Source organism: Manduca sexta, chromosome 20 (genome assembly GCF_014839805.1).
Source record: "Manduca sexta isolate Smith_Timp_Sample1 chromosome 20, JHU_Msex_v1.0, whole genome shotgun sequence".
Classification (NCBI taxonomy): domain Eukaryota; kingdom Metazoa; phylum Arthropoda; class Insecta; order Lepidoptera; family Sphingidae; genus Manduca; species Manduca sexta.
The window spans coordinates 5,087,484-5,106,909 of NC_051134.1; the positions used below are offsets into that span (position 1 = coordinate 5,087,484).

Consider the following 19,426-nt stretch of genomic DNA (forward strand, 5'->3'; position numbering starts at 1 on the left):
AAACTTACACTTTTTTATTTTACATCGACGGCTCCAGTAACTTATTGTAAAGTGTTATTACCAAGTAAGTATGTGATTTCATTTAGTAACGCAATGTCAAAATTACCCTGTATATATACATAATTTTTACTTTTCTTCACAGCTATTAAGGATTAAAAAAATTCTTCACGAAAATAGATTTGTAACCTGCTTTTAATTTTTAATTCCTACTAAAGAATATTTTGCATTGCCCGTAAAAAGTCACTTAAAAAGTATTTATTTATTGATGTTCCAGTAAAAGTACTCATCTATTGAAATAAAACTATTTACATAAATCGCGATTATTTTTATTCGTAACTAGCTGACCCGACAGACGTTGTCCTGTCTTAACTATGTATGCACCACAAACCACTGACAATTATGTAAAATTAATATTGTCGTTAAGTTTTCTTAAATTTTCTAATTTTCCGCGCAATTTTTTGAATTTTTGCTTTCATAAGAACCTTCTCCTGACAATAACAAAAACAACAACAAAAAATTAGTGAAGTCGGTCCAGCCGTTCACGCGTGATGGCGTGACCAAGGGAAATAGGGATTAATTTTTATATAATATATAGATTTTCCCCCCACGTTTGAAGACTTTGCAACCTTCATGGTCCCCGCGACTGTAAATAGTTTTATTTCAAAGTCTAACATTCGCGTAAACATAATCACTCGTATATACCTATTTACTTACAATATCTGATAATCAAACTAACGATAAATACTGAAATAATACATTTAACAATATCAAAGCAAATGTATTAAAATAAACAGCTACTTCCAAATTTACACTTACCAGCGTATTACAAAGATATATACTAATTTAAATATAATATTGTGTCGTGAAAATACGATTCCAAAATGGATTGAAAGCGTTGTTTGTATGTTTGTTGGAAAGATTAGGTTAGTTGTAGATATGCTCAATATAATTAGAGATTTAATTTCCTATTATGAGACCTATTCTGCCTGTTATATTTATTCTTTATTATTCAGAAGTGAAGTAAAGTAAGATTTCATACTAAAGTCACTAAGTATTGCTTGCGGCTTCGTCCACGGTAGAGTTTGTCCGCTACTAAAGTCCATAGATCAGTGAAGCGATTCTAACACCACGTGAACAATGCCAGCAGACTTCATTATAAATTTAAGTATTTCCCATACGAGAAAATTACTGTGAAAAATATTATGTGTTAATCTAGGACATGATCTACCCGTTTGTCAAATTCCATCCAAATCGGTTCAGTCATTCATACATTTTCTAGCAAACATCCGAAACTTATTGAAATCACAAACATTCGCATGTATAATGTTAGTAAAATAAGATGTATCTTCGTTCCAGATCTTGCGTCGTCTATCGACTATCTCCGCCATCTTGGCTCTTTTATACTCCGAAGCTTTGGTACCCGTCCCAATAATGCTAATGACGCCAATATATTTGCTAATTTCCATAAAGTATATTAAACACTATGGTCTTTAAAAAATTCCAATGCCCGATTATTTTAGAATCTCATGACCGAAAAAGTAATCTACTAGCGCCATCTAGCGAAAAATACAGAAAAACTTTTATCTAAATACTTTGATTACTTTCGGTATATCTTTTAGGCCTTCATAACGCTATAAATTCACCAATTTATCGTTATTAATTTATAGTTTAGATATAAACTTTGTTACCTTAACCTTGGCTTAATAAGCAATAAGTGGAGTACCTATTCTGTGATGTCACATTTTATGACTTGTAATTTGTATTGCGGAACATAAAATAGCTATTGCGTATTCCTGTACGTGAATGTGCAACTACATATAGCCTAATTCGGAGTGGAACGGACTGCAGACAATTGTCCGCAGTTTCAAAATCCAAGAACACGCACCTCTGACTTTTCTAGTTATGTGTGTATTCTTTGTGAATTATCGCTTGCTTTAACGGTGACGGAAAACATTGTAAGGAAACCTGCATACCCGAGAACTTCTTTGTAAGAATTTTGAGGGTATTTAAAGTCTGACAATCAGCACTAGGCCAACGTGGCCTTAGGCCTATCCGCTCTCCGTAGTAGAGGAGGCCCGTGCCCAGCAGTGGGACAGTATATAATACAAGGCTGATATTATTATTTATAATCACTATAACAAACATGTGACCAGCCGTGTGCTTAATATAATTAAATTCATACGAGTGGAATATTATCTGTTCCTTAATACTCCGTAACGTTTATTCTAACCTCGTGTGGAAAACTATGCTTGTAGAGTTAAAAAATATGAGCCTTCAAGGGACGCCTGGCAAATTTAAAACATCATGTTCGTACAAGTTATATACATAAAAGACAAGATTACAACAGGAACTAAATAGGGTTACTGGGGTTCTAATCATAGATTTCTTAGAAATATATTCATTTCGGGACACATCAACCGATAAATAAATCAGTTATTAGATTATACGTCACTGCTGCGGATATGGAATGCGGAGTCGTCATTCTGTCCATAAATACGATATAATTAGGAATCAGAGCGGACTCAATTTTACAATATAGTACAGATATTTAAATTAAATATCGCAACTAACCTAAATCTTGAAAACCTTGCACATCCTCCAAACACATGACACAAAATTGCAGCAACTTATTGCATTAGTTTGGTTGAAGCAGTTGTCATTTCATAATTGTTTGAAAATGTTGACAGTCCGTTGCAGGAAATTTGTGTCATGTGTCTGGTCCAACTTGTCAGTCGCACGTCTGCGCAGTATACTATATGCTATGATCATGATTTAGACATAATATTCAGAACCATTACAAATTTGTGCATGACTTAATTCTGATGTTCCAAATTTGATGCACTAGAATATTCGTTCGAATTTATTCACAAAATACACATCATATGTTGAAACAAGACCAGGAACTAAATTATATATAAAGATCTTTTATTCGATAAAATATTCTAATAAAGCAATAGTACAAAAATACTGACATTTCAATTAAGCAGGTAAAAGACATTCCTATACATATCAATGAAGATCCACGTCAATCCTTTGATGCGAAGCGGCCAACACACATTAAGGTGGACCAAGAAGGTTTTTGTTTGTAATAATTATTAACTATCCAAGAGTCACATAATCTTGGAGCTGTTGTCATTAACTTAAACCTAACGGTATGCAGAAATTAAGCAGCAATTTAGACAGAGGCCACAGCAAATTTGATAATAATATGCTGAGATTGCAGCCTCTGATATAGTAAAATATAAGTTTGTTATCGACTTTGATGTAGATGGAGTGAATGAAACAATGTATGATGATGAAATGAATGAAGCACAAACAAATATCTGCAGTACAAATACTTATCTGAAAGCCAAAATCAAAAAAAACGATTTTACAACAGACTAATTACCTTGCACCACGGCTTATTAACTTTAATATCTTGTTATTTTGATATTGAGCAGACAAACATTCATGATAATCAATCCGCCAACATCTGGGCATTAATTATATTACATTTGCTTAAAATTGTGCAACATTAACATGAAAATTATAACTTCCATGAGTTGGTACTTGGGTAATTAATAACGTTTATTCAATATACATGCTCCCTTTATTTTAAAGGATCGAAACAACTCCACCATAACTTATATAGCCCGCTTGCATCTGCCTGTCTTCAAAGCCTACATTGGACATTACTAATTTATACAAAACCTTAACTAAATATGCTTAGCTGGCCTCAGCGATTTTCTCGGCCGTTAATAGCCAGTCGACAATAGTTTGGTAGTTTCTCTCCCGCCACTGAACATTGGCTGATATTGACTCCAGTACCTGCTGAACTGGACGCCCAAGGTCACTGCAGGACTCTGTCACGAACCTTTTTAGCTGTAATTTAAATATACGTCAAACCAAATCTTAATTTTTGGAGAATCGAGGTAGAATTTAAGGGCCATATCTCACATGTAGCACAAGATTTTTTTCACAAAGGGGGTAACCAGTAAAGTCCAAACTAATATCATAAGTTTCTCAATTTTTCTTAATTAGATAATTCTGGGTAGATGCCTTTTGGCCACATAAAAAATAGTACTTCAAATGAACAAAAGGAACATAGGTTGTCGGGACAACTTACTTCTTCATACTCATGCCGCTGGTTCAATCTCCTCGTGACAACCTTGACGATCAGGTTAAGAGTTGATATGGAGCCGACACTGAAAAAAAAAATATCGATAATGCCGAGAGATTATAAGGAGTATTGCATATGGACTGAAAAAGACTACATGACGAACAATGACCACTCTCAAGAATATAGCTACCAAGAATAATAATTATTGAAAAAAGGCTAAGGCTTGTAACGCCTGAAGGTGGAAACAAGCAAATATTCATTCTGGGACCCATTATTATATTGTTCCCTGTCAGAAATAATTCCGATGAAAAATTAATGGCATTTTATCATTATGAGAAAATAGCGTATACACATAGTGAATAAATACATAGACTTGAAAATCATTTATAACATGCTTACGTTCTCGCAAGGAATAAGCTAATGAACTTTTCTCACTTTTATTTCATAAAGTGTAAAATCTATTATTAATTATAATGGCCATCATAGAAATCTAATTTATCACAAATAAAAAAAAATCTTTATTAATATAATACATTCGATAAACATAATCAAAAATAACCCTGTAATTAAAAAGGATTAATAAGTCTTAAGTATAGGCCACCAAACCTATCAATCGTTTAAAAAACAATTAACTTATCACCAAAGGGACCGGAGAATTATTTTCTAATCCTAGGATTACAAGAACAAACAATATAAAAGTTTAAGGAACATTAAAAAATATAGATAAAAATATATTTTTGCCGGCTTAATATAAGCCCTGTCTTATAATACGCCCTATTCTTCACAATTGACATTTTAAACCCATAACGACTTTAAACAATATCGATGGTGCAATTTATTCAAAAATATTGTGATCCTAGAGCTACACATGCTTACTTAAAAGGATTTATGATTTTATTTTCTCAAATATTATTTAATCAATATTTTTATAATGGAGTCAGTCGATATCAAAATAATTGTGTTAGGGGAATAACCTTTTTTATTGTTTTTTATTTATTTATTTGGGAAAAAAAACAGAACAAATTATGACTAAAAATAAATGAATGTAAATTAAGCGGCGATAGCCTAGTTGGGTGTGGAACGGACAGCCAAGACGAATGTCCTCAGGTTCAAATACCAAGGACACACACCTCTGACTTTTCTAAAAAATCATGTGTGTATTCTTTGTGAATTTATCGTTCGCTTTAACGGTGAAAGAAAACATCGTGAGGAAACCTGCACATCTGAGAAGTTCTCTATAGGAATTTCGAAGGTGTGCGAAGTCTACCAATCCGCACTAGGCCAGCGTGGTGGACTAAGGCCTAATCCCTCTCAGTAGTAGAGGAGGCCCGTGCTCAGCAGTGGGCAAGTATATAATACAGGGCTGATATTATTATTATTAGTATTATATACGTTCTCGGCTTACTGACCGTACTGCACCTGAGGGCAAGTAGAGTGAGGTCCAATAGAATGTGGACTGACGAGAAGTGATTATCCCTCAGTAGTCAACACTATTATGCCGGCCTGTTGGAACCAGATATACACAGGTACACGTCACACTTGGGCCACTGTGGTGGGTTTTAAGACCTTGTGTACGGTGTTCACTATCAGGACGGGTATATCTTTTTTATTTTATCAAAAATACTTACAAAGACCTTAGCCTCTGCCAATTTGCTCTGATGAAGTTAAAAGCAATAGGTTGTCCTATAGCCGTTCCCGCTACTGCGGAGAACACGCGAACCACATCTTGCTTCCGAATTCCGCTGTCATTGCGAAGCGCTAACTCCAGATATCTGCAAAAAATGTCCAGGACATTGATACTAAATTGAATATTTTATTTGATATTGGATTCTTTGGGACGTGAGGAAGCGCAAATATCAAAGGATACAATTACTGCTGGTCCACGTTTATTTCCAGCATAATTTCAACATGAATAGTTAACTAATTTACATTTATTAGTATTAATATTTATATAATAATAATCTTTACAATAACAATTATGATTGTTTGTGAAAATGTGACGTACTTTGAAAGTAAAAGTACACAGTTACCGCTGAATTGGAAGAAATTTGCACACGGGTTTATCTACCGATAGGATAGGATTGGAATATGCCCTAAATGATTATAGGCACCATTTTATGCCGGTAATTTACAGACGAGGGAAATATTTGAATTTTACATCTGTTTTTTGATTTCGGAACTTTTATAGCGAGAAAGGTCTTTCACGAGGTCAAAGCCGTAACATCTATTAAAGAATCAAGTATTGACCATACCTGTGCAGAAGATGCGGGGCTCTGGTACACCCTAGTACCGAGAGGAGTCGATGCCGCTCGGCCGGCGCGGCGGCTCGCAGGCGCGACCACGCGAACTGCCACTCGCGAGCGCCGCCCGCGCGCACCCCCACGCAGTACGCTATGCCTCTCACTTCCACTGGGATCCTGGTACACACGACGCTATTAATACTGAACAATTTATTTCAAAAGTTAAATTATGTATGCCTCTCACTTCCACTGGGATCCTGGTACACATTACGCTATTAATATTAAAAATCATTCAAAAGTAATATATAAATATACTAGCTTTTGCTCGCGGCTCCGCCCGCGTTATAAAGTTTTTCAGGCTAAAGTTTTCCGTTATAAAAATAGTAGTTTCCCGGGAGCCTATATTCTTCCCAGGGCCTCAAACTGTCTCCATACCAAATTTCATCTTAATACGTTAGGTAGTTTTTGAGTTTAACACGTTAAGGCAGACAGATGCAGCGGGGACTTTGTTATATTATTTAGAACTTTTAAGTGAAACAATCCCGTCATACATCATTGTTGCATAACTTTAACCGTTTACGCAGCGCAGGCAACGAAAGCTCTCAAAACTCATAATTTTCCCCGTTTTTGCAACATGTTTCATTACTGCTCCGCTCCTATTGGTCATAGCATGATGATATATAGCCTATAGCACTCCAGGAACAAAGGGCTATCCAACACAAAAAGATTTTTTCAGTTCAAACCGGTAGTTCCTGAAATTAGCCATTACTGCTCCGCTCCTATTGGTCATAGCGTGATGATATATAACCTATAGCACTCCAGGAACAAAGGGCTATCCAACACAAAAATATTTTTTCAGTTGAAACCGGTAGTTCCTGAGATTAGCCATTACTGCTCCGCTCCTATTGAATATAGCGTGATGATATATAGCCTATAGCTCTCCACGAACAAAGGGCTATCCAACGCAAAAAGAATTTTTCAGTTTGGACCGGTAGTTCCTGAGATTAGCCATTACTGCTCCGCTCCTATTGGTCATAGCGTGATGATATATAGCTTATAGCGGTCCACAAATAAAGGGCTATCCAACACAAAGCGAATTTTTCAGTTGAAACCGGTAGTTCCTGAGATTAGCCATTACTGCTCCGCTCCTATTGGGTATAGCGTGATGATATATAGCCTATAGCACTTCACGAATAAAGGGCTATCCAACGCAAAAAGAATTTTTCAGTTTGGACCGGTAGTTCCTGAGATTAGCCATTACTGCCCCGCTCCTATTGGGTATAGCGTGATGATATATAGCCTATAGCACTCCACGAACAAAGGGCTATCCAACGCAAAAGAATTTTTCAGTTTGGACCGGTAGTTCCTGAGATTAGCGCGTTCAAACAAACAAACAAACAAACAAACAAACAAACAAACAAACAAACAAACAAACTCTTCAGCTTTATATAATAGTATAGATATAAGGTTAACCGGTGGTTTTTTTTATATATTAATATGCATTGATATTTTTAAGTCATATATAAAAACAAATATAATTCAAAATTATATTACTAATAGCTAATTGTGGTATGTGTACAACTGTCTCCTTTTGTTAATGCGCTGCTGAAGTTAAAACCAACTATACGGAATGACGAACCCAGTCAATTTTATGTTGCCGAAGAACCCTACACTGTTATGAAACTGATAATTATTTAAATTAGCATCGTCTGCATTACACTTAAGGTCTTTAATGGCACATTCCTTCTAGGTCTCGTGTTACTGCATATATGATAAGCATAATAACTCTTTTCCGTGCTGTTTTTATCAAGGTTTTGGACAACTCTGTCAACTAAAATCGCCTTCAATTAAACAAAAACCTGCACGTTTTGCTATACTCACTCATTATAAGCATCAGGGTTAGGCGCCAGCATCCAGTTAGCGTACATCCTGACCGCGTTCTCCATGCAGTCAGGGTGCTCGAAGTGGCAGGCAGAGGCGAGGAGGTCCACGCGGTACTGCGCCGTGATGACGCTCTCGTTGGCTGTCACTTCCCATCCTACTTCGTCTACTGCACCACTGAGCAGCCGGAGGACGTAGCGCTGGTAATAAATAAGTCTAGTCACTAACAATGTTAAGTTGTACTAGTACTAATGAGTAAAACTTTTAGGATTCTCTACCTAAATATTATGAGATGCTGTTCTACTTAATGCAAATAGCTTGCACGTACATTAAATAAAAAGTTTCTCGGATTAATTAAATACTTACACCATATTCCAAATAATTCGCTCCTTTCGAAAGCATCGTATCAATGTACCCTAAAGCTGATAGTCCAGCCTTCCACGGCACATAGCTTCTCTCGTGCGCCAGATAACTCGTTACATCTAGAGCGGTCTTGTAGTCCAGCCTGCCAGTCAACGCCAGGTTCATCGCGTCGTCCACCATCTGAGCTCTGTTGATGATGTGAATATCCTGGAACCTCTTTGGATCCTTCAGGATCTTTATGAGCAGCTCCCAATTTCGCTGGTCGTAGTTGACTCGGTAAAAACCTGGGGAGAAAGTGGATAATTTTTTAGAAGCTGTAGTGTAATATGTAGCTGTAGTGTATTAATATTTCTTTTGAGATCTTGAAGTGACAACAGCTGATGTTTGGGTATAGTATACGTTCAATTATGAACCCTTACATTTTATAAACAAAGCTGCGTCTAAACTACCCAACGTATTTCGATGAAATGTAGTATGGTGATAGTTTGAAACCCTGAGAACGGTATAGGCTACTTTTATCCCGGAAAAATATGTGACGGGGTCTTTATCTCAAAAAAACTCTATAACTACACCAAAGCTGTGACTAAAAGCTAGTATAATATAAACTAATTAGAAAATACATGTAAGATACCAGAAACCATTTAGAACAGCTTAAAATGACACCTTGAAATTAGAGAACGAATTCGGGATTCTAGTATCCAAGAAGATGTACGCGGCAAATTATAGAAAATTAGGAAGAAGGTAAGAAAACGATATAGAAACAACTAAACACAAATAAAGATATCATTATCAGACATATCTACAGACGACAGGAAATTAAAAATATTTTATAAGCTACGTTTATTGCATATACAGGAAAACAAATTATCAATAAACTTAAGCCAGATTATAACCACAAAACGATTTCCCTATACTAAACCATAAATTCTCTTATTACTAAGTGTGTGGGTTGAGAAATACTTCAAATTTATGAGGAAAATTTCATTAGTTACAATTAATTTGATAACAAGCCTTTGATCAATGCTAACAGAGTTCAAGTGGATGAATCTAAACTACTAACTGAAGGTCTTACAATAAGCACCACTTGAAATATTTTTCATTGTTGGCTTCTGTTCATTTATGAAATGACGTCTTATAAGAATAATAATATCAAATAATATCAACCCTTTATTATATACTGTCCCACTGTTGGGCACGGGCCTCCTCTCTTACTGAGAGGGAATAGACTGTAGTCCACCACGCTGGCCTAGTGCGGATTGGCAGACATCACACACCCTCGAAAATTCCTAATGGAAAAAATTTCTCAGGTATGCAGGTTTCCTCACGATGTTTTCCTTCACCGTTAAAGCAGGCGATAATTCACAAATAATACACACATATTTTTTTAGAAAAGTCAGACGTGTTTGCCCTTGGGATTTGAACCTTCGGACATTCGTCTCGGTAGTCCGTTCTACAACCAACTAGGCTATCGCCGCTTTATTCTTTTAATGATAAATCTTTGAATACTTTTAAACACCACCACTTACCACTTTGAAAACATTTTCACAGTGATATGGCCCATCAAGTCACACAATTGTTGACAGAATGGTGCCGTAAAAATATTTTATTTCCCTCTGAATGATGAAGATGCCTTTCCGTATTAACTGGCTTATGATAAGTAAGGGGCCGTTCAAGTACTACATAACGGAATTTTTGGAGATTTTTGACCCCCCACCCTCCAAGTAACGCGCCGTAACGTATTCCTGCACCCCCCTTCCAAAAGTTATGTAACTCTAAAGTGTTATTTGTTTGTAATATTCACAATTATTTTACGCAATATACCGGAAAGTCGCTAAAATACCTTCGTTATTGTTTAAAAAAAACAATGTTACATAACGCCTTGTACGAGACTCCCCTCCCGCCCCTGTCACGCATCGTAACATTCTAGAAGACCCCCCCCCCCTCATTTTGCGTTAGGTAACACTTGAACGGCGTCTAAGATAGTTTACATTATTCTAGCGACCTTCGAGGACCAAAACCTTGAACAATGTTACAAACCTGTTTGCTGTATATTGGCTATGAACCAGTCCTCCTTCTTCGCGGTTATATTGCTGACTATCGCCTTCTCGCCCTTCAGCCAAAGCCGCGGCTGCGTCGAATGGAAGTCCTTCTCCGAAGCCGTAGTGTATGACACCGGTATCCACCACACCGGCGACTTCTGCGTCGTTTCGTTTATCAGAACGAATCGCTCCTGTGAGAGAAATAAGCAATACTCCAACTTTAATAAGAAAAACCTTTAAGCCGAGGTGTCTTTTTTTGTCAGCGTGACATAGTACCTTCGTGACATCTGTTGTTGATGATGCATCAGTTAGGGATTCGTCCATTAATCACTCGACTTTATATTTAAAATATTAGTTAGTATTCGATATGAGATCCAATCTTTTACTATGATTTTGCAGAATATGGCTATGGCGAGATAGAAAACAGATGCTGTAAATACCGAATTGTAAATTTGAGAATCTATAGTCGGTGTTACAAGACATGCGTATTTTTTTTTGCGTTTGACCACTATCTTGGCTTATTGTTCTACGTGAATTAAAACAAAGAGCTCTTTTTAGCTTCTGATATGGCTCTGAATACCTTTCCTAGATTAATAGAGTCTCAGTGACTCATTCGATCATTCGTGATAGAGAGTCTAGCTGTAAATCGAGAGTAAGGAAGTGCAATTCCTCCATTGTAACTGTCTAAAATATTTAATAGATTTGAGTGTTGTAGGAACGGACCGCTAGTAATATCTACAATACTTGCAATACAAGTCAATAACGTTCTTATTTAAATACTTGAAACATTAAGTAATAATGGCATTGAACTTGAAACATTATCTGATATTACTTGTAGTTAAACAACATTTCTTTTTTTTTATAAAAAAACCTACATAACATATTTTACAACTTATAATAAACTTAGGACCAGTAAATCAAAATATAACATGGATCTAATCATAAGAAAGTTATTTTATCTATGCGATTATGGTCGTCAACTCACACTTCTAATATCAAGCAAATAAATATAATCTGATAAATAAAATCCGCTTGAATAACTTATCAAAGATTTATTTCAGTTTGTGCCTTGTCGCGACATCTATCGGATTGATTTCACAATATTCCAAATGTATTTCTGCTATATACCGCTAGATGGCACTTATAAGTTAACTAGATTCGTTAATACCAATACAGTAAAGTGAAATACCAGTGCTATATTGTCAGGGAGCCGGTTTTTTTATAATACTCTCCCAAATAATTAATGGACAATTGTTTGTATCAAAACGGGCAAAATATTTATTAAATGAATCACAATAAAAAGTTATCGCTAGCATAATAAGTAAACGACCTTTTTGGAACAAGAAGTAAATCAAGTATCAATTATATTTAAGTCGACAAAAATAATATATTTCATAGCAAAGATGCTGTTAGCATTTTAAAATCTGTTAAAAAGTGCAATACAGTGACATCTATTAACACGATATAAAACTAAACTGCGCTTTGGTCGATTGTTAGTAGAGGGCGTTTATACATTTGGCCTGACCAGGCGTGCGCGTATAATTATCGATACAAAATATTATAATGTTTTTATCTATTCATAACTAAAAACAAAAAAGTATCTAACAGTAAGATAAATTATAAATTACCTGGCTTAGTGATATGCTTCCAGTCTTGTAATCCCTAGACACTGTGAGGACCGGAAAGCCAGTCTGCAGCGTCCAGGAGTCCATGACCACCGCGACGTCAGCGTCGAAGTCTCCCTTCTTCCTCGCCGCGGTTGTGAGCGCACTCCAGAGGTCGCGTTGCTCTGCATTGCCATACATCTTCGCATTGAGGTAATCCGTCACTCCGGCGTTGAAAACCTCGTCTGTTAAGATGTGATTCAACATCCGAAGCAGAGCAGATCCTGTGGAAAAAACAACATTTTCTTTTTCATTAAATACATACGACGAAATGACCATACTGCACCTGATAATAAGCGGAGTGAGGTCAAGATAGAATGTCGATTGACAAAAAAAGATTAATCGATGTATCCATCCAATCCATCCACAAGAGCTGTTTGTAAACTTTTAATAAGGGGGGCCTATATCGTTTTTTTGCAATTACGGGCGTTCTAATTAAAGGACAGCTTTGATAGTTATGTAGGTAAAAGAGCCAAATAATCCACTATTTACCTATACGACTTTCAAAGCTATCCTTTAATTATAACACCCCTAATTGCAAAAAAACGAATGGGCGCTCGTAGACGGAATAAACGCCCTGAATCAAAATATATGTTGCGTGAAGATTAAAGATACTAGTTATACTTTTAAATACAACTAACATACCTTTCCCATAAGAAATTTTGTCGAAAATAGCATCAGTCTCCTCTGAAGCAGTCACGTCAACAGACAGCTGGTGCGAAGAGTTCAGAGCGTCTAACTGGAACACGTTGTGAACTTGGTCCAGAATGCATATTTCTGTTATGTTCCATGATTTCTCCACCTATAAAAACATTACGTATTAATTATATATTATTTTATAATGTATCGAAAGTATGTTATTGATCGTTTGTATGAAATTGTGTTTTAATAATTGCTAGATAGCATTCATTATAAATAATTTGTAAGTTCGGATTTTTTCCTAAGTTTGTAAGTTTATTTGTAAATATTGCGTAAGTGTGTCGGGGTTCCCGGATTAGCTTGTGTATATCCAGTTCCAACAGGCCGGCATAATTGTGCCAACTGCCGAGGGCTAATCATTTCTAGTCAGTCTACATTCTATTGGACACCACTCTACTTACCATCAGTTGCACTTTCCCGTGCACGTATTTAAAAAATATCAAAGTATAATTTTAAAAAAATACAAAAATCTCACTTACAGCGTCCACAGCAACGTACTCCACGTACGTGGCGAAGCCTTCGTTGAGCCACAAGTCCCTCCACCAGGACGGAGTGACCAGGTTCCCGAACCACTGATGCGCGATCTCATGCGCCACCACCGTCGCCACGTGCACCTTGTCCATCGTAGCCGACACACCGTTCTCATAAAGCATTGCTATTTCTCTGGAAACATTATTGATAAGTTCATCATTTTTCGAACTTTCCCGCCTCCTTAATCATTTAGCGTATTAAGTTCCTCAATTAAATAAAATAAAATACTTTATTTATCACGCAGGCCAACAAAGTTATGCTGATGATACGTCAAAACAATTTATAAGAATAATAATTATTATTTCTAAATAACACTTATGATTTCTACGGACATTTTAAATTAGGGATAAAATTCATAAAGAATAAAAGAATAAGGTAAAACAAAGTTGCCAACTCGGGTTGGCAGGTAAAGAATAATAAAAGAATAACGCGGCGCGATCCTTACCGGTGAGGATATGAACCCTACCCTAGCTAACCTACCAGCCTTTCACTACCTACCTAAGTGATGACTACCCGAAGAAGAAATCAAATTAAACTTCCCTTTTTTTATCACAAAAGAAATAAATACAAAGTAATTTGTTTTTGCCCATGAACCCCTAATAAAAATTCCGATTGCGTTCACCCCAGCTCCAATACGATAACTTAGCCCTTCAAAGATAATGAAAAGTCCCCTTTGTTCATTCATCAAGTCCTTACATTTATCTTTCTCTTTAAAGATCTTTTCGTTGTCTCGAAGTAATTTTGTTTCCTTCAGGCGATAGAGGAAACTGCCTAAAATATATTAGAATCTATTTGTCCTCCATTTTATTTAAACGATTCTAACATTCTCTAGATTTTTACTAAATGCTCCTGTTTTTCTTTAAAATAATCTATCACACAATTAAGCTACGAAAAAATTATAATAATAGAAGTTAAATGTAATTGCTGATCTAAAGCAGACTCTATTATAAATATTATTATTGCTGATATAAATCAAACTGATTTGTGAAATAAATATTATAATATCAATATTCTCTGATTATTCTCTATAATTATAGAATCTGTGAGAGTCTAAAAATATTATTGAACTATTCATAACACCCAGTATCATAAATGAGTCTTACCTAAAAGTCAACAAGCCCCAATTCTCCATAGCTCCATTCTTGAAATCTGGCAACGCTATCATATCAATCTTGGGCAATGGGAACTTTATTTTGTAGTAGTCCTCCAGAAACCTCAGTATCTTTGGGCCTATCTCCAAGGCAAAGGCGGCTGATGGCAGAGCCTCTTTCCGGGCCCATACCGAAAAGTTCCTATCAGTCATGTTCTGGAAGTCCGTTACCGTAAAAGCAACTAAGTACGTTGACATTGGCAGGGATTCGGAGTAGTGGTCCCAAGTGTAGTTAGGTAAGGTTTTGCTGTAATAAAAAAATGTGAATTATTTAAATGATATAAAACTATTGTTGATATTATGACAGTCAACAAGAAGATAAACCAGCTTCTATTAGGAGCGATTTTTTTTAAAGTCTGTATCTGTTTGTAAAGATACCTCATGTGAATTCAGCTAGACTTCGTGAATCTAAGTTCACTTTCCTTTTGCATTTGCGTACTTTATATTTAGGTAGAATGGAGACCTTGATTTTTACTGAACACAAAAAGCATACCTCTGAATAATCTAGTTCAAATAAAACATATTATTAATTATTCAATTTACTACTAATTCCGAACTAAAGCAGTTAAAACTAATTACGGTCAAAATTAAATAATATAAAATCTTTAGTACTCACTGCGGCTCTTTGCGAATTATGTCCATATTGGAGAGTGACGTCATATTGGATGGTCGTGCTATGCTGATGGTGAAGCGAGCCTTGAGGGCGGGTTCGTCCCAGCACGGGAACGCTCGGCGGGCGTCCATCGCCTGGAATTGAGTTACTGCGATCCATCTGGAATCATGATATGAGGAAACTCGATCTTAGGTTATACTGCATTAGAATCAAAACTGAACGAGTAAGTATGTATTCGATACTTAGGTCAAAAGATTTGTGATTAGTGTCAGATATTCGACGTACAACAAAGCAGTAACTTGTACAATGGAATACTAAAAAAAAAATCATATGCCATCAAAATATTTAAGTTTATTTTTTGTGAAATAATTAATTTTACAAATGAGACCTTTCATTACTGTGACTCCTACATTAAAGGTGTAGTGAATCGTCAGAAATCACAAATTACTTTTATAGATTTATTTTTCTATTAATATTATAAAAGCGAATGTTTACGGAGATGGTCAAGGTTGGTCTGGTAAGCACCAGGATTTTCATAAACAATAAAAACACCACCTAGATATTACAAACATCGTGGTAGAATCATTGAATACGTAACCGACCAATATTTAGTCTCATTGTGTAATTAAACTGCCCTGAAGACTCTAACAGTGTTTTCTACAAATCTGTATTTAGTCTCATTGTGTCCAGTAATTAAACTGCACTGAAGAATTTAACAGTATTTTCTACAAAGATTTTAAAAACTAAACATAAGTTATCTTTACTCTATAAACTTCGCGTCAGAAGTAATAAATTATACCAGACTTGTAATAAACATTTATCATTCTCATATCAATTGATTTTGGCATTAAACTTGTTGGAATAGGGCATAAGCCAACTACTAGGAATGTTTAGGCTGAAATACGAAGTATTAGCAGAGAATACGAACTATAGAATGAACTTTCTACGGTATACCCTTAGTACCTACATATAAAGTTCGTCCTTCAAATTCTTATATTCGACTCATCCTATACAGAGCAAGTCTACCGACATGAGGAACGTAACTCCAAACTCAACAGCTGTTTCATCAAATTGGAATTATCTTCTAACTCAGAACAACCCAAATATGTATACCAATGAAGCGTAACACCGATCTAATAATATAATCCGATCGTAATTGTCTATAAACACGATCAAGAAAATTGTCCAACTAATAAAATTTGCAACTTTTTTTTCGCCAAAACAATATCCAGAAGGATAATGGTACCAAGGGAGCAATTGGCATATTTATATTCAATCCACACGTACGTTTATTCCGTAGAGCGACCTCACCTAATGTATGTAAATTAATTGGCCATTGTGTTTAGAATTACATTTAAAAAGTATAGCCTAATTCAATAAAAGATCCATTTACCTGTCCATATGGATCCGTTTTGCATTGAGCGTGAGGTTTTACGGCCAAATGAGTGAAGGAAACAAATGGATTTATTGCGTATCATTAGATTTTTGCAGACTCAAATAAAATCTTTGCCACTATGCTCGAGGCTATTCGACTACAGAAAGTTAGGTTAACAGGTGGGTAGCTGATGATAAGAGCTGCCTACAGTAGGGCAACAATCATAAACAAAGCCAGAGAGTGATTTAGTGTATTATAATTTAATATTTTTTTCTTATTTTGCATGCAATCACTATTTTTGCTTTATTGTGTTTGGGGTACTGTGGAATACATAAGATAATATTGTAAATGCTGTACACACCTTCAATAAGCAAGTGCATCATAATTTACGATTTTTAAACCCTAATGCATGTGCTACTGGTGTGTTTTATTAAATAGATAAAAAACATGCATGTAGTTATCCTTGAGAGTTCCATACGGACAAACAAGAAAAAGAAGAAGAAACGAGGAGTGTTGAGGTATCCCAAAATTTTAAAGGTAAGTAGTTTAAAAAGTATACAACATGACACTGATAAAAAAATCATTTGTTACTGGAAAATCATTAAATATTCCTACATCCCTAAACTCAATACCCTATCCTTCACTAAAACGACCTTTCCGTAATTGGCCACAACACACAACACTCCACAAACAACCTGAACAAGCACACACCTATCTCCTTAAACAAACATTGTCACTGCCGGTGATTGAAAGTTTGTTATTTTAACACCACGTTGATTGGATTGTAAAAAAAAACTGCTATCGTGCAGAGAATATTTATGGTCCCTTTCATGAGTAAGGTTCGATTGAAACACTTTTGTTTTGAAATCATGATTTACCTGCTTTTTTTCAAATAACTTAGTGTGAATAACTTCCACTCCTGCTCAATGACATTTCCTATAAATTTTATTCTATTCTAATGTTCTTTCACAGTAATGAACATTGATGATTGATTTTAAGTACGTAAACAGGCGACCAAAGAGAGACGAGGAATCTCTCTGTCTAGAATATGAAACGCGATTTGATATTGTAAGCAACTTTGGCAGATATTCCATCGTATTCGAGTAACTCAGTATTCATTGCACTAAAAATATTAGCCCTCTACAGTCAGCCGTGATGGGTACGTAATTAATACATAAAAACAATTAAATCACTAGATTACTAATCAAACTTCTTACCTCTTAACACCTTTCTCTTCGTACGAACTTCGGTAGAATCCGTGCAAATTGTCATTCAGTATTCCAGTATACGATATATTCAAAACATATTGCTTTCCAGTATCCAAAGGTTGCCCCAGACTCACTATGTGAAAATGACGTAACGGCTCTTCAGTTCTTCGAGTGATCACCACCGGTCTTCCATCTTCCCTCCCATAGAGTTTCACATCATGCAACGTCAATTCAACACCATGAAACACTACTTGATCAGTCTCATTCAAAACAGTTAACACTACACTGACTTCGCCGTCGAATGTAAAATTTCCTTCTATTAAATAAGGAGTGATCTTCAAGTAATACCGTTCTGGCTTGACATTCTCAGGTAGCCTGAGGTCGCTTGGTGATAAAACTATTTCTTTAGGTGGCTCTGTAGTCGTTTCTATTGGTTCGATTTTAGGGCGTTCTGTTTTTAAAGGTATCACTGAGAGCTTTGATTGGTCACAGTGGCAGATCTCGTACTTGGTGACGTTCGCTAATTGGTCGGTTCGCGGGCAAGCGGCGTAGTTATATACTAGGAGTGATGCAGTGACAAGTGTCAGCCCGAAAATGACGAGGATGATGAAGGCCAGAGGCTTGGAGAGGTGAACGCCTCGCGCGGTCTTCGTAGAATAATCTGTGGTTGAATCCATCACGTTCAGAGGCTCGTGGGCTTGGGTCATCACATCACCATTAACACGACCTGTGCGAAAATAATCTATGATTAGTTCTTGATTCTTTTGAAACATCAGTAAATCTGCAAATAGAACAAAGAGAAAATACTTCTTAAAAGTAAAGCAAGAAAGAAACAACTTGCTTAGTGCCAACCGTTCACGTTACGGATACTTTGAACTAAGTTTATTATTTAAATTCCAAGAATGATATTATAATTAAGTTCGAATGAAGAAATTTCCCTGAAAATGAAATGTTGTTATCGATCATACACGATTTCTTTGTAATAGCTTGCATTGCACTACTTAGATATAACTTTTTTATAATATAAAATGAACAAAATAAATATACTTAACAATCATAAGACATTAATTACAACGGATAAACAACGAGTAAATTATTCTTCACATAGGAAGCAACCTGCTTATCCGCAACAACAAACCGTGGAGCAACTTCTGCAACATCGACATTTACTCTCACGTAGCAATGAACATCATCAGGTAATCACTCGTTTACTTCTTCTGAATAAAAGTAACATTAAATAACATTGAACATTATCACCATCAACCACATAAAGTCCACTGCTGAACATAAGCCTCCCTTTAAGATTTCTAAACGGATCTGTTGAAAGCTGGTGGTAGGTCTCTCATATGTGAGAGTCCGCCTGGGTAGGTACCACGGCAATGTCTATTTCTGCTACCAAACAATAGTGAGTAGTCACTGTTGTGTTCCGGTTTGAAGGACATTGTAGTCAGTGTAAGTACTGGACATAATGAGACTTAACATCTCATGTCTCACAGAATAGCGAGCGCAGTAAAATACCAAACAATACTATGTAATTCAAGGTGTTAGATGGTATTTCTACTGT

At 35.9% G+C, this 19,426-nt stretch overlaps 1 protein-coding gene across 1 annotated transcript; it reads right to left on the reverse strand.

Moving 5' to 3' along the window:
* Positions 1-742: 742 nt before the first annotated feature.
* On the reverse strand, positions 743-18,589 carry LOC119188439 (aminopeptidase N-like; the record flags this gene model as incomplete). The annotated part of the gene is given in 13 exon segments (XM_037440730.1): positions 743-3,861; positions 4,106-4,184; positions 5,728-5,871; positions 6,352-6,516; positions 8,221-8,420; positions 8,587-8,867; positions 10,621-10,813; positions 12,251-12,510; positions 12,932-13,088; positions 13,465-13,648; positions 14,620-14,913; positions 15,283-15,438; positions 17,872-18,589. Coding segments are annotated over 13 exon segments (2,987 nt in total), but the record flags the coding sequence as incomplete, so codon positions are not given.
* Positions 18,590-19,426: the final 837 nt, after the last annotated feature.